We start from the raw sequence: 14,930 nt of genomic DNA, 5'->3' as shown, positions 1-14,930 counted from the left end.
TAATGTCCGTTGGTACTGTTCATGCAATGCGTAATGTCACTGTCACTTATTCCGGTAATACCTCTCTCACTAGTCACAAGTGACTTCATTAGACGGACTGCCAGTAATACCCGTATGCACCTCCAAGTTTATGCTCACAGCTTATGAGGCCACCCGCTGTGAAATACTGTGACCTGTCATCTCTGAGAATACACCTTTCCCATTTCTTCAGTCCCTTTTGTCTTTCCATGCAGCTCTCCAGCTCGCACAAAGCCACCTCCTTAGGGCTCCAGTGATCCCGTTTCTGTTGGGCATTTGCAGAGAGAGAACTAAAGCGAGAAAGAAACTAAGGGCGATGGAATGAACACAGACAGGTCTCAGATATCTGCACCGGCTCTGCTCCAGCGGCAGCATTATCAACCGATCCAGATAGCGCGGTCCCAGGCAGGGATTACCCAACGATGGCGCTATCTGAGGACGAGGTGAGGGGGTGAGAGGCTGCGGGAGTGTTGGGCAGTGATAAAGTGGAAAGGGTTACTGACAGCGATATGCAGGGTTGGCTGAGGGTGACATAAAGAGGCGGGGGTTGGGTGGGCGTCTAACTCAGTTTCTGTCATTGACTCAGTGAACAGGAATGTCGGGCCGCATGACAAACCCTAAAACCTCCCAACGGACGCCACACACACACACACACACACACACACACACACACACAATTCATCCACACCCTGAGGACAGGTGCCCATTTCATTACATCATCATCATTATACCACATCGCCAGTCAACAGCCCGCCATCTGCAGTCTTTTCACCTCTCGCTCTCTCGTCTCTGCCCCGCTGTGTCCTCTGGCTTCACTTTCTCTGTCTGTCATCTTACATTAAACTTTAGCGCATGCACCAAACCTTGCTGCTCACACTGCCAAGCTTGATTTAATCATTTGAACAAGACAAAATGCGAGCGTCTCTATTGCACTACACAGCCTGTTAATTTATCTAGATTCACGGATATGATTAAGTAATAAATCAAACAGTCATTTAACAGGCGATTACTCCTCCCAAAACAATTTTTTTAATTAGAGCTGTAAATAATAACCTTTTTCCAATACCAATCACTCCTCTTCAGTTTTTACTATATAATTTTTTCTGTCAGTTAAATAATAAAAAGAGAAGCACAACCAGAACGAGCTTAATCTTATGTGTCAGAGACCATCAGAGAAGTCTTTCTTGAAAACTGTTTGGAAAAGAATCTTTACTTTCAGAGAACAATGTTTGCCCTGATCGTGGTCTATCGCCGTCTACCAGCAGCTAAACTTCAACCGAGAGCTCAAGAAAACGTAAGATCAAGAAGAAAAGGATATATTTATAAAAATATGTACATAAAAGATGGAAGAAACATTGGCAACAGGGGACGGAGACTCCTCTGTTCATTGTAAAGCGCTTTGAGGGGTCCCGAAAAAGCGCTATATAAATGCAATCCATTATTATTATTATTATTATTATTATTATTATGAAAAAAGACTGTTAGTGAATACTTTCAGATGATCTTAATAGCTTGTTTTAAGTCTTTTGTTCTTAAATAAAACAATGTGTTTGTTTCGTGAGTTACACACCCACGAGGAGTAAATTGACCATATAAAGCATATGTCCATCCTTGAGATGTATGGTTTCACAAAAGTAAGATGGCTCCAGCCAAAGCTTCTAAACGACACATCACAAATCAGCGAGTAATGCCCTGGTGATTCAGGCCATCCTTTATATACAGTCTATGGGAAAAACAAGCCATTGTCTAATGGGATTTGAAAGCTAAAAAGCAGTCAGTGCAGGAGATGCAGACACAAATGACTAAAATCAAATATTCAGTTTATCAAAAACACCATCAGGCCTTTCAAGGACTCACACTGGCTGTGTTACTGTTAGCCATTACCTGTTCAATTCTATTTTGGGTCTCTGGTACTCCACTGGTAAGATGTGCACTTTATTTCAAAGCCTGCACCAAAAAACTTAATGAAGCAATTGCCACAAACTTTACTCTCTTTACCCTTCTCTGTTTTAGTTGAAGTTGTTTGTTACAATTTCTTAATTTTTCAGGATGTTGGAGATATTCTCAGTTTTTCAGGTGTCTGGTAATCATGCAATTAAAGCATTGGACAAACAAAATCTGGGAACTCATTGGCTAGTCATCTCACCTGATTTTTACTTTCAGTGAAGCCAGCAGATATCTGGGCCAAGATTTCCTTTCCCTTGCACCGGTGATTTCTTATGAACACAGATACTTAACAAAAAAAACTAAAAACTATGTGGACTGTTTACCTGCATCCAATCAGGTCCACCACAGATTTAAATCTTCTGGCACCAAAAGACTGTCCAGGACAGAACAGCACAGCTAGAGTATGTTTTGCTATCCAGAGCAATGCTAATCAAGATACGCCCATGCAAATATCATGTTTAATAATTCCGACTACTTGTTTCAGTTGTACTTTGGGTACACTTTAGGCAACTTCATGCAAAAACTCATCAATCTACTCAAATGTTTGCTGGGTTTTTTTGTTTTATATCAGCTTAAATATTGCTTAAATGTCACATGCTGGCAGCCGGGAGATCATTTCAAGAATAATTAATGAATTAAACAAATACTAAATGTATAATTAAGACAGTAATGACAGTTACAGATTTTCTCCTATTCACAGACCAGCTGCTCCGGTCCAAAGTTTGGCCGCCCTGCAGACACTCTCCTCTGGTTACACCTGGCTGGCACACATTCACTAACTCCTCATGCATTCCCTTCTCCGACATTTTGATTGACACTTTCACGATCTGCTTGTCCATTAGCGGTCTTGACAAGCTGCCGGTTGCGGTGGGGGGTGGGGGGGGGGGGGTTGCCTAGCTATCTTATTCTCCTGTTTCAAACAACTGGCTGGCAGACAGGGAGAGGACACAGGATAGCCTGTTGATAGTGGATGGAGAATGAGGCTGACTGATCTGAGAATGTGAGGAGAATTTCAGAGCAGCGGGGAAGGCGTTTGCTGTGCCCAAGGAGAGGAAGAGGGTAACAGGTTTGAAAATGCAATCATGTCTGAGTTTGGGGGACAAAGTAGGACACAAACAAAAACAAATTCAAACTGAGGACACGATGTTTTCTGCTCTACACATGTATAGATGACATCCCACCTGGATCAAAGTGCCACTCATGCTCCTCTGCAGACGACGCCAGCACTGCCAGGATGGTGACCACAGCGACAGGGAACACTCGCAGGGTTGTCAAAGCCATGAGAGCAGCAACACACCTGGTTACCTGTCGGGAGTCAGACTGACGACCAAAGGCATACCTGTCGCAGAGAAAAAGGCATTTAGAACCACATCTCCTATAAAAACTTTTTTTAAAAAGCCCATTAAAAACACCAGGCAGCACCATCAGACCACAAATCATTTCACTTCATATACATATATATACATTCACATGCACACATACAGCCCTACCCCCAGACTGTAAAGCTCACAGACCCGCCATCGCCACCGATAACTCAACCCTCGGTCAAATCCTCTTATTCCAAAGCACGTCGCGTGTCTCACAATCATTTGTTTCTCAACAATTTCAATGCCAAATGCAGAAATGAGCCAAAAGCCCCAGAGGAGCAAGCACAAAGCCGTATAACAAAGGCCACTTTCACAGGCTAATTTGTTTTTCTCTCTGGCACCAGAATGCCACGATACAATAATACTAAGCTGCCTGTATGAAGGCTACAAACGAAACAGCCTGGTATCCAAGGATGGTATAATTAGCCGTCAACCATCTACTCCAAGAGAATTTCATTCCTTCTGTATTTGAAATGCCATTCATATCTCCAAATTACTGGTTTCAAACCTACTTTACGAGATGGAGCACATTTGGAGCAGCCAGTTACAGACGCTTGTTTGTAATAAATAACAAACAGATGAAACTTTAAGGCTGAAGAAATGAGAGCCAACAAGAAAGGGAACAGGACAGATGTCAGTGTTTGGAGTTAATGAGGACACAAACGCAGCCTGTGATAGGTTAGTACTGAGTAAATTACTTGCTTATTACAGACGTTGTTTTATTCTACCGAGAGAGAGAAAGGCTCTAAAGATCATTAAACATTAAAACAGCTGCACTCAGTGGCCAGTTTATTAGGTACACCTCAAAATTTAAAAAGCAAAAAAACTCCAAAGCTGTAATGAATCGTTCCCTTGTGAAAGTTAGCATGTTTATTTTTTGTCTAAACTGTTTTACAGAGGTGTGGATTTTACTTTATGGTCATTCTGGAGTCTTTAGTCCGTGGTGCTGAACTGCACTGTCATGTATGGAGCTTCCAAAACGGCAATAAAGTTCAATAAATACCTCCCTAGTTTCAGCAAAAGCAGTACATTATACCCGTCATCAAGGCAGGATTTACTGCAGGTCTCCTGTGTTAACAGTTGGGCTATATTTATACAGTTTTAGCTAGTGACTAATAAACTGGTACCAGAGCATATCGTGCAAGTGTAGATTTTGGACGGAAATACAAGACACAGGAGACGGCAAAACAAACAGAATATGAGCTTTTTTTTGTAAATGGCTGATTGTAGAGTCCCAGAATTCCAGACGTTAAACAAAACAGGAAACCACAAAAGGAGCACAGGAAGCACGAGGAGTGAGAGGTAAGCAGACAGATGAAAGACAGTAACACTGTATATGCACAGAGGGCCAATATACAGGTGGGAACACATCTCAGTGAAACAAATACTAACAAGAGCAGGGCTGCGGACCACCAAGGAGGAAAAGAACAACCTGTTAAAAGGCAGTTTTTCCTTCCCACTTTTGCTGGCTCAAAGTGTGATTGTTGGAGTCTTTTTAATGTAACATTGTAGGCTCTGCCTTACAAAATAATGTGCCTTAAGGCAACAGTTATATATGTATATACTAGGGGTGCAACAATACACAAAATTCACGGTTCGGTTCGATACTTTGGTGTCACGGTTCGATATTTTTTCGATACAAAAAAAATTGTTCATGCCTTTTTAATTTGTCATTTATTAAAATTATAAATATATATTTTAACTCAAAAGTACAGTTTTTAAATTTAATGTTGCTGAAACAAAAAGTAATTTAAAAAATAAATATATCTCAGGGCTCTCAAAATTTCAAAATCCCTGGTAGCCCTTCGGGCAGGGACTCTTCAGTTTTTGGTAGCCCAAAATAAATATAAGTAGCCCGAATAAAAAAGAGAGCAATTTTTTGATTAATGTTTTGTTTCCTTTACAATATTATACATTAAAGTATAATATTGTAAAGGAAACAAAACATTAATCAAAAAAATTGTTGAAAAACAAATTACAACATTGTATAAAAATTACAATCATCAACTCAAATACTTGGTTCTAATTGAACAGAAATTTCTATGAACTTGTAAGAACTGTGTAGGACATGAATCCGTCTGTGTCAGATCCTGAATTTGAAATTTCCGCTGAAGTCACGGGTAAGAGACAAGTGGAACCAAGATCTAGGCCATTTGCTTTTTGAAGTTTGCAAAGACTGCTAAATTTTGCCAGTGGTAGTTCACTCTTTGCAACATAGTACGCTGTTCTAAACAGATTTTTCAGGTTTATTTTTAGTATGTTATTTGCAATTGGTGTTTGTTCTGGGAAAGATATTGCAGACTGAGCAATAATGCATTTCTTGCATTTCTCATGGGTTCTAATGGGGGCCTTTCTTAAAATGACTGGTCCCAGTAACAAAGGCGCTTGTCGACCCAGAAATCGAGAGAAAACCAACAACACACCCGGCAGAACATTATGTTATTTACACGGGTGCACATAAGTGGTCCGCAAGTGCGCATTCGCTGTCAAAATAAAAGACACGCACCAGATAAGAAGTTGCAACGCGCGTTTGCGTCCATATAAAAAGCACTGTTTTTGTCCGCTAAAGTGGGATTTTCACGGCACATTCCGCACCACATCTCTGTGCGTTCATCATTTGTTTGAAGCCAGCTCACCTCCTGCAACCACTTTTCCGAGAATACGCGCTTCTTTTGTGGTTCGGACTCCTTCTGACATTTCTTTGGAGGTGGAGGAACACCAAAGTAATTGCTTAAAGGAGCTTCTTCGACATCTTTAAGAGTTCTAAACAAATGTCTGTCCTCCTCCAGAAAATCTTATGTATGCAAACACGCGTTGCAACTTCATATCTTGTGCGAGTTTTGTTTTTTTTTTGACAGCGAATGCGCACCTGCGGACCACTTATGTGCAGCCCTGGTTATATAGCTCGTCATATTGCAGCCACAGAAATTCTTTTGTCCATGAAACCATAAAGCTGCACTTTCTTTTTGCCTTATAGTCTGATTTGTCATAACTTTTCCGTTTTGTGGTAAGCTTTTCTTTGGCTGTCACTTCTTCACCCTGACCTGTCTTATTTGGCTCAGCAGAACTAAAATATATATCCTGCTGTTTTTACTTACACACACACACACACACACACACACACACACACACACACACACACACACACACACACACACACACACACACACACAGGTCAGCGATTCTCTGCACGATCAACCTCTCATATGTTTAAGCTTGCTGCGGGAGATTTCACTTGTCATGTTTGCATAGTAAGCTAACGATTGATAAGACGATGTCAGAGGAATTGGTGCGCAAATTATCATCACTCACCAATCAGTGCTGTCGCTCTCTATACACAGTTCATGCGATTGCAAAGTGAAAGCAAAAAAACAAGCGCAAATTCAAACGCGATTTCAATATGTCACATATTGACAGTGGCTCACCGATGCCAATGACATAATTACCCAGCTACATTTCCGAAAGAATGCAAAAGCATTGACATATATTTTTCCTTCCTACAATAGCCCGACGGGCAGGGCAGAGATGGAGTTTGGTAGCCCGACTGGGGTTGCAAAATCGGGCTAGCGATTTTGCAAGCCCTGTATCTGATTGAGGAATCACTCATCTTTGGAAAAGAGAGTTTATTACAGAGAAATGGCTCTTTCCAAAATAAAATAAAAGCTATACTATACGCTTCTTCTGGGCTATATTCTCAGCAGCATATTGTAGCGGGTCAGGGCTGTTCGGGGTTCTGTTTGTACAGTTATGTTTTGTTTATGTTGCCATAGTGACGGGTGACGCCTTCTCGCTGCGACGGTGTGTCCTTCCGGGGTCAGAGAGCGCCCTGTGTGTTGTTGTTGTTGTTGCTGTGCGGTTGCCGCGCTGAGCAGTTAGCTAGCGGCAGTGTTCTTCTGCAGATGTCAATAAACGGCTGTGCTCCCTGGCTAGCTCACGGGAAGCAAGACCAAACGACACCTCCGTCTCCTCCTTGTCTGAGCTCGCCACATTGGTGTCAGAAGTGGGATGATGGTGGCACCCCATGTTCTGACCCGAGTGACTTTTCCCCCGCCGGTCGTGAGCGGCCGGTGCGCCAAAAGAAGGCAACTGGACATTTGCAGGACTTTGTGTGGGGCAATGGGGTCGTCGGGGACGACTGACCCCTTAGGTGGGGGCTATGTAGCGGGTCAGGGCGGTTCGGGGGGTCTGTTTGTACAGTTATGTTTTGTTTATGTTGCCATAGTGACGGGTGACGCCTTCTCGCTGCGACGGTGTGTCCTTCCGGGGTCAGAGGGCGCTCTGTGTGTTGTTGTTGCTGTGCGGTTGCCCCGCTGAGCAGTTAGCTAGCGGCAGTGTTCTTCTGCAGATGTCAATAAACGGCTGTGCTCCCTGGCTAGCTCACGGGAAGCAAGACCAAACGATACCTCCGTCTCCTCCTTGTCTGAGCTCGCCACAATATTAAACATATCAGGTCCCCATAAGGAGAATCATGTGCTAACGGCTGTCTAAATGACTCGGGTAAAGTTTGTAGCATGCATGCTTGTTGTTTTTGTCTGCTTCCACTTGTCTTTGCACTAGGATGATGTCGGTGTAAATGTGCAGTCATATTCGTAACATGGCAAATCTCCGTTAACGAGCTACCCCTGCTTGGGGCTAGACGGCCAACACGTTAACGAGCTAACACACTAGTTCCCACCCATGTAATTGAGCATTGCGTGGCACATCCAACATACTGTTTTACTTTAGTCCATGACGCGCTTACCTTCAGGGTCATACGTCACATGAAAACCAAAATAATTCCAAATGCCAGATCTGAATGAGGGTGGGGGAGGTTCAATTTGCCATGTTGCAAGGAGAGCTTAACTTCTGTCTCGCTAGCTTGCCCTGCGCTCTTCCTTCTGACGATGCTGTCTGTGTTGAACGCTCAGTGGATCTGCGCTCGACAGTGCAGCCTAGGCGGAGTAGTCGAACGCAGATTCACTGAGCGCTCAACACAGACAGCATTGTCAGAAGGAAAGTTGATAAAAATAAATTACAAATTTTGTATTGTTTGATACATATGCGTACCGAACAGAAAACACTGTATCGAATGGTTCAATATCGATACGAGTATCGTTGCACCCCTAGTATATACATACATATACGGTCATTCTGGAGTCTTGTTCATCTTGTTCACCACCAAACAAAAGTGTTTGACTTCATGAGCATTATGACTACATGCTCATTAGTAAACATGGTAAAAATAAAGCATGATCATGTCTGATCTGATGTCTAATGGTGATACAAAGGCTTAAACCTTCCTAACGTGGGAGTCGACCAATAGGGCCACTCCCTCACTCTTAATGACCAATAAGATAACGACACTGAGCAGGATATAAATGCTACGCACCACCCGTGGTAAAGTGATCTGAAGGTGCCAAATGGATCAACACAGAGAATCTGATGTTAAAGGCTTCACTAAGTGGTTTGAACTGAATATTGTTCAGTAAATGAAAAGTGAGAATTTGGTGAAATTGTGGGTGGTGTGCATGAAGGTTATGCTGTGAAAATGGAAAAGTGCACATAAAATAACAAATCCGATATTGACCTTCTGCAACGTTTCTGTGAAGCCCCATCAGGTGATCAGTGTGTGCGTGTTTGATTAAATCCCGACCAACACTGTAGGAGTAGGAGCGATCCTCGTGAAATTTGGATCCATGTTGAAGACCAGAAAAAACGAACCCTCAAAGCAACACAAAGAATGACCAACAATAAACACCAAGACGTAGACAGAGGAACACTAAAGGCAGGAAAAACTAGAAGCCCAAAGAAACCAATCAAGCATGTGACTCTTACAGAAATTTAAAAAAAAAAAAAAAAAAAAAAAAAAAAAAAAAAAAAAAAAAAAAAAACTTCCGATGGGGAAGCAAGAAGGAAGAAAGAAGCCTTAATGATAAGTGGAAGTCTGAAGTGGGAGTGACAGCTGGGTGAAACAGAGGGGCCAGGCTGTCTTCCCTGCAGACCCTTTACATTTCAGCTTCATCTCTGAGTAGACTGGGACAGGCCAACAGCTGACACACAGCTGTAGTGACAGAGGATCAGAGGGAGGGGAGGGAGAGAGGCAGGCAGAGGGAATGTATGGAAACAGAGGGAATAGTAGAGTCTGCTCAAGCACAACGGGGTGGAGGGGCAAGAGCAGCGATGACACGGTTACATGAATGTGAGTAGTTGGGAGGTGGTGCAGAAATGGTGACTTATGGCCTCGTAGTGCGCGTACGCATGGGTGTGTGGGGACCGAGCCGGTGCAGCTGTCCTGAATGGCAGTCACAACGCAACCGATACACAGTGCACGTGTTCATGTAGAGGAGAGAAAGTGAAAGAGAGAGAGAGGAAAAAAAAAAAAAAAAAAAAAAAAAGAGTGCCATCTTTTCTCCCTCTTCATCTGAATGCACATACGACTGATGACACAATGCAGAAATATGGGGCTTACTGGACTAGGCTCAGCGTGCAAAAAACACTCAAGAGTTCAAACTGATGAGTGGGGCCACAAATCCAAGGCAATCACTATAACAACCACGGTGATATCAACAAACATCAACCTGAACAGAGTCTCATCACCGTTTTGGTCAGCAAGGCAACGAGCTCTCATCCAACACACCACCAAGAGACAAAGACATTAAAGAAAACCAGAAGAGCAACTGTTCCAGCGAGAAGGAACAAAAGTGGCCACAGCCATCTGAGAACATTGTTGTTAGGAAAAGTCAAGTGGTGTTGAACAGCTGTGGTTAGCACTCAGAGAGAATGAGAAGGGCCCGCTGTGTTCTGGAGGAGGCAGCGCAGTGTGCAGTCCAATCTACGCTCACATTTTGTCTCTGCTAATCCACGAGCAGGACTGTGAATACTTATGAGCAGCTGCTGTTTCTGTCCCGCACAGCAAAAAATCCCAAAAAAAACCATGTCTGAAACAGACGAGAGCAGGGACGAACACACGGGAGAACTTTTTTTAAAGTGAGCAGCCATTGCATCATTAAAGCTAGCGTGCCAGTCTCTATAATTAGATTGCTCCAGCGAAAGCTGGCGAGACTTCCTTGGCTCTGGTTAGCGTCTTTTCTCCGGAACTCCTCGCCTTGGGCCCAAATTTTAGCCTTCATTATTCTTTCCAGTTGTCCAATAAAGCCCCCCCCCAAAAAAAAAAAAAATAAAAAATCAGAAATGATGTAAAAGTTTGCTTTGTTTTTTTTTCTGCACATTATTTTGCATGTTTTAATACTTGAATTGCAAACTCTGCATGGTTCACATCACCGGCCGCTGACTATTATTAAAGTGTATCTTGACTTGTAGGCTCTTTTTTGGTTGCAGCCATTAGTATCAGTTTGTGTCAGTATAGTAGAAAAAATAAAGCTGCACAGGCTTGAAACCTAAGAGAGGTAATCAATCACAGTTGATACGTCATCCATTTTTCCTGTCAAGGGTTCTGCCGAACAGCAACCTTAGCAAATTTCATTTCATGCCTTTCATACTGGCCATGTTTGCTTACTATTTGCTTATCTTTCAAGTTTCTGGAGCAGAATGCATCAACTTATCAACTTGATGAATATGATCATTTACACTTGCCAAAACACTGCTGCTCAAAATGTTTGGGGTCGCTTAGAAATGTCTTTATTTTTGAAGCACACTTCCCCCCTTTTCTATTTTAACTGATGATAAATTTTCCAAATTACAATCAGTGATTGATGGCGCCATTAATTATGAGTCATTCATTATTTTTATTGGAGTATATTCGTAGGTGTAAAGCCCCGTGTTCCACTGAAACAAATTTAAGTACCTACTGCAGCTTTCGGATGTTAAAAGGCCGATTCATCGTTTCACGAGTGTGTATGCACAGCTGAAAACTGTTCTGCTGATTACACAAGGAATACATTTGGCTACCTGAGTGTCTGGATCATTAGCCTTTATGGGTTCGATTATAGTTTCAAATTGACCTGAAAAAAGGAGCTTTCTTCTCAAATTTGTCAGAGTATTTTTGCTCTAAAAGAAAGGATACTTCTTTATTGAGGAAATTGTCACAAATAAAAGACAAAATTACGATTTTATATGATGGTGTGTACCACTCAGTCCATAGATGAGCACAAACTGGCCCTAACCAGAATAGAAAGAAGTAGGAGGCCACAGTGCAATTCTGAGCAAAAGGACAAGTGCATTAGAGAAAAAGACACCTCACAGGTCCTTAATTGGCGTTTTTATGAAAGGTTACACCAAAACAGCAGTTTTAACGTCAACAGTGGAGAGGCGACTCCAAGATGCTGCGCTTCCAGAAAAGATTTTGAAGAGAAAAAAAACGCACATGTCTTCCACTGGCTGTTTTCCCTCCTCAGACTAATTTTCACCTTTTGTTCACCTCAGATATGAGGCTTTTCCCCTTCTTTGTGAATCTTTCACAGAAGGCAAGCATCCTGGAGTCACCTTGCAGATACCATTTAAAGTGCCAGTTTGGAACCTGCGAGGCGTATGTTTCTCAGACTTCAGTCGCTGGTGTATTTTTTTTGTCTTGCTTAGTTATAATTAAAGCCAGACTGTGCTGTTCTATAGAGAGAATAATTCACTGCTGAATAAAATATGCAGCACACTTTTTATGTCTTTGAGCAATAACACGCTGATGAAATTCATAAGAAATATTTATTTTTTGCCATTTTGAGACTATGATCGAATCTTTGAAGGCTCTGGACACTCAAATAGCTAAATTAGAATAAGCTCTGAGAATTTTAAAAACACAGACTTGCTTTAGGTAACACACGGGAGTGATGTTTCCAAAAAAGGTGCACTGAACGCCTGTGTAGATATTCCTTGATTCATTTATGATCCGTGACTGATTAACAATTGATAATTACAACATTTTCAATTAATTTAACGTTGATGTGAGAGTTATTATTATTTTATGTTTCTTTACATTTCACATTTAATTAACATCAATAAAATGATCACAACGGTAGTGCGCTTTGCAGCAGTGGTATTCGTTACACACTCAGATAAGTTGTTAGGGCAACCACTCACATGGCAGCAACCTAGGGCATTTAGACATGCAGGAATGGTCAAGATGACCTGCTGATGTTCAAACTGAGCATCGGAAAGGTGATTTGAATGTGGCATGGTTGCTGATGCAAGATGGGCTGTCTGAGTATTTCAGAAACTGATCTACTCTGATTTTCCTACATAACAATCTCTAGGGTTTACAGAGAACAGTCTGAAAGATAGAAAACGTTTAGTAAGCGGTGGTTCTCTGAGTGAAAATGACTTGTTGATGTCAGAGGAGAATGGTCAAACTGAATTGAGTTCACACCAAGGCGGCAGTAACCACTTGTTACAACCCAGGTAGGCAGAAAAGCATCTCTGAATTCACAACATGACCAACTTTGAAGCTTAGGGGCTCTGGCAGCAGAAGACCACACTCCGTGCCACAGAAACAGATGTTACAATCCAAAATAAAGCTTGACTATATAAGACTGGAAAAAGCCTGGTCTGAAGATTCTTGATTTCTGATGCAAAAATTCAGAATTTGGTGTAAACAAGATGAAAACATGGGTTCATCCTATCTTGTCTCAACAGTTTAGGCTGCTGGGAGATATTTTTTTGGGCACATTTCGAGCCGTTTAACACTTTAGTAACAATTGAGCATCATTTAAACACCACGATCTACTTGAGTATTGTTTCTGACCATGAAAAGACAATGTCTCCCCCCTCTGATGGCTGCTTCCAGGAAGATAAGACACCATATCCCAAGCAGCAATCGTCTCAAACTGGTTTGTCTGTAAAATGGCCTTCACAGTCACCTGATCTCAATCCTGTAGAGCACCTTTGGGATGTGTTGGAATGGGAGGTTCACATCATGGACGTGCAGCCAGTAAATCAGGAGCAACAGTGTGAGGCTATCATTTCAATATAGACAAAAATCTCAGAGGAAGTACATTGTTGAATCTGTACCACAGAGAATTAAGGCAGTTCTGACCCCAGCGTTGCACATCGGACAGTTTATTTCGTTCGTCTAAATCACCAAGAACTTGGCTTTGTAAGAATATGAACGTCACTCAGTTGGTGAAACATTTTGGTCAAAATCAACCTCATAATGGTGAAAAGAGAAAATACAAAAGTTCTTCATCATCATCATCATCATCATCATCATCTCTGGGCACCGCTAAAGTCTGTTTAAAATATAACAATAATTTATCCATCTGATTTTGCTGAGTGTACAGGAGACAGAACAGAGGTAATAAACCAGGAGCTGCATCACCAGCATGGCTACTAACTCTTATTTTGACAAGCTTTGATAAAATGTCTAAAAGTGTGAGGTTTTTGGGGAAAGTTTAGCAATAATGTAGTGCAATGCATATAATTTGCAACATCAAAAAGGCTTCGAATGTCGCTTATTCAATGTCGTTCTTGTTCTATACACAGATCTCGACATGTGAAGTCTCCAGTCTCGGCCAGATAAAGTAACACTCTGCCAGTTAGACATGACTAATGGCCACTGGGGAGACACGGAGTAGTGAGCTCTTTGTTTTGGGTTTCTGTTCGTGTGCGCGCGCGTGTGTGTGTGAGAGAGGAAGCTGGGTGTACGCACTGCTACGCTCGGAGTCCCGGAGAGAATGAAGCATGAATTTATCTTCAGTCTTCACAACACTTTAAAGGGTGATACTGTGGAGACTGTGCCAGTGACACAAACAAGGTCATCTGATGGCTTCCTTGAATACAGCCTTGCTTTTGTGTGACTCAGGACTGGTGTGAGTAAAGTGCTGATCCCTGCGGGGCCACTGTTTTCTTATTTTCACTGAGGATTCACTCCAAGGGCAGGCTTGAGATGCTTGGCTTGAGATGCTTGGCTATAGCAATATGTCCATGGGGATCTGTTTTACTGAAAACATTACCTACAGCTTACTGTGTTAAATATTACAACTTTACTCAGCACAATATTTGCTCGAGTGGGTGAAACCACACAGCTTTACACCCTTACTGAGGCTGCAAACTAATTTGATATTTAAACTGAGAAAACACAGCACAACTGTGACATTTGCCATCAAATATATGACTGGGAGCTTCAGGTGAAGAGTGGTATTATGCCCTGCTCTTCATCATGGATTTGGGCCATGCACTAGGCATCCAGTTGAAAATCTGTGTGTCACAAAATTCACCCTTACAAGGAAGTGCCAGTCATGTCTGTGGAATCTGATTTTGCTGAGTGTACAGGAAGAAGCAGAAGGAAAGTGCGGATAACTCACTTGGAAACGGAAACGGCAAGACAGTGGAGTCAGAAAAACAAATTAAATCTGCATCAGTAAGAAACGGAGACCATAAACCTTGTGAACAATTGCTGAGGAAGGTGGTGAGTCATGAAGATAGGGAATTGTTAAAGATGAAACCTGCTTCCAGAAACATTTGAATTGTGCATAACACCAGATGACTCATTACGACAGCTCAGCTTCCACCCCCTAAAAAAAAAAAAAAAAAGAAGCCCAATTTAAAAAAAATCTCCTTACTGAGACAGAAACGGGAGGCACAGGAGTCGAGGCTCAAGGATAGAGCAAAAAGCGCAAAAAAAACAAAAAACAAAACATAATAAGGTTGGGTTCATTAGCATGCGACTACACA

At 42.1% G+C, this 14,930-nt stretch overlaps 1 protein-coding gene across 3 annotated transcripts in view; it reads right to left on the bottom strand.

Annotated features, from left to right (window-relative positions):
- The window catches only part of ddr1 (discoidin domain receptor tyrosine kinase 1), a 50,792-nt gene that overhangs the window by 26,497 nt on the left and 9,365 nt on the right, over window positions 1-14,930 (bottom strand). For all 3 annotated transcript variants that reach the window (XM_026184957.1, XM_026184955.1, XM_026184956.1), the window contains exon 2: window positions 3,147-3,304. In XM_026184957.1, the coding sequence (XP_026040742.1) occupies window positions 3,147-3,246 (100 nt within the window). In that variant the 5' untranslated portion in view covers window positions 3,247-3,304. The remainder of the gene's footprint in view (window positions 1-3,146; window positions 3,305-14,930) is intronic.

The sequence above is a fragment of the Astatotilapia calliptera genome, chromosome 11 (assembly GCF_900246225.1).
Source record: "Astatotilapia calliptera chromosome 11, fAstCal1.2, whole genome shotgun sequence".
Taxonomy (NCBI): Eukaryota; Metazoa; Chordata; class Actinopteri; order Cichliformes; family Cichlidae; genus Astatotilapia; species Astatotilapia calliptera.
Note: the sequence above shows the minus strand (reverse complement) of the source record. Positions and strands in the feature narration are given on the sequence as shown.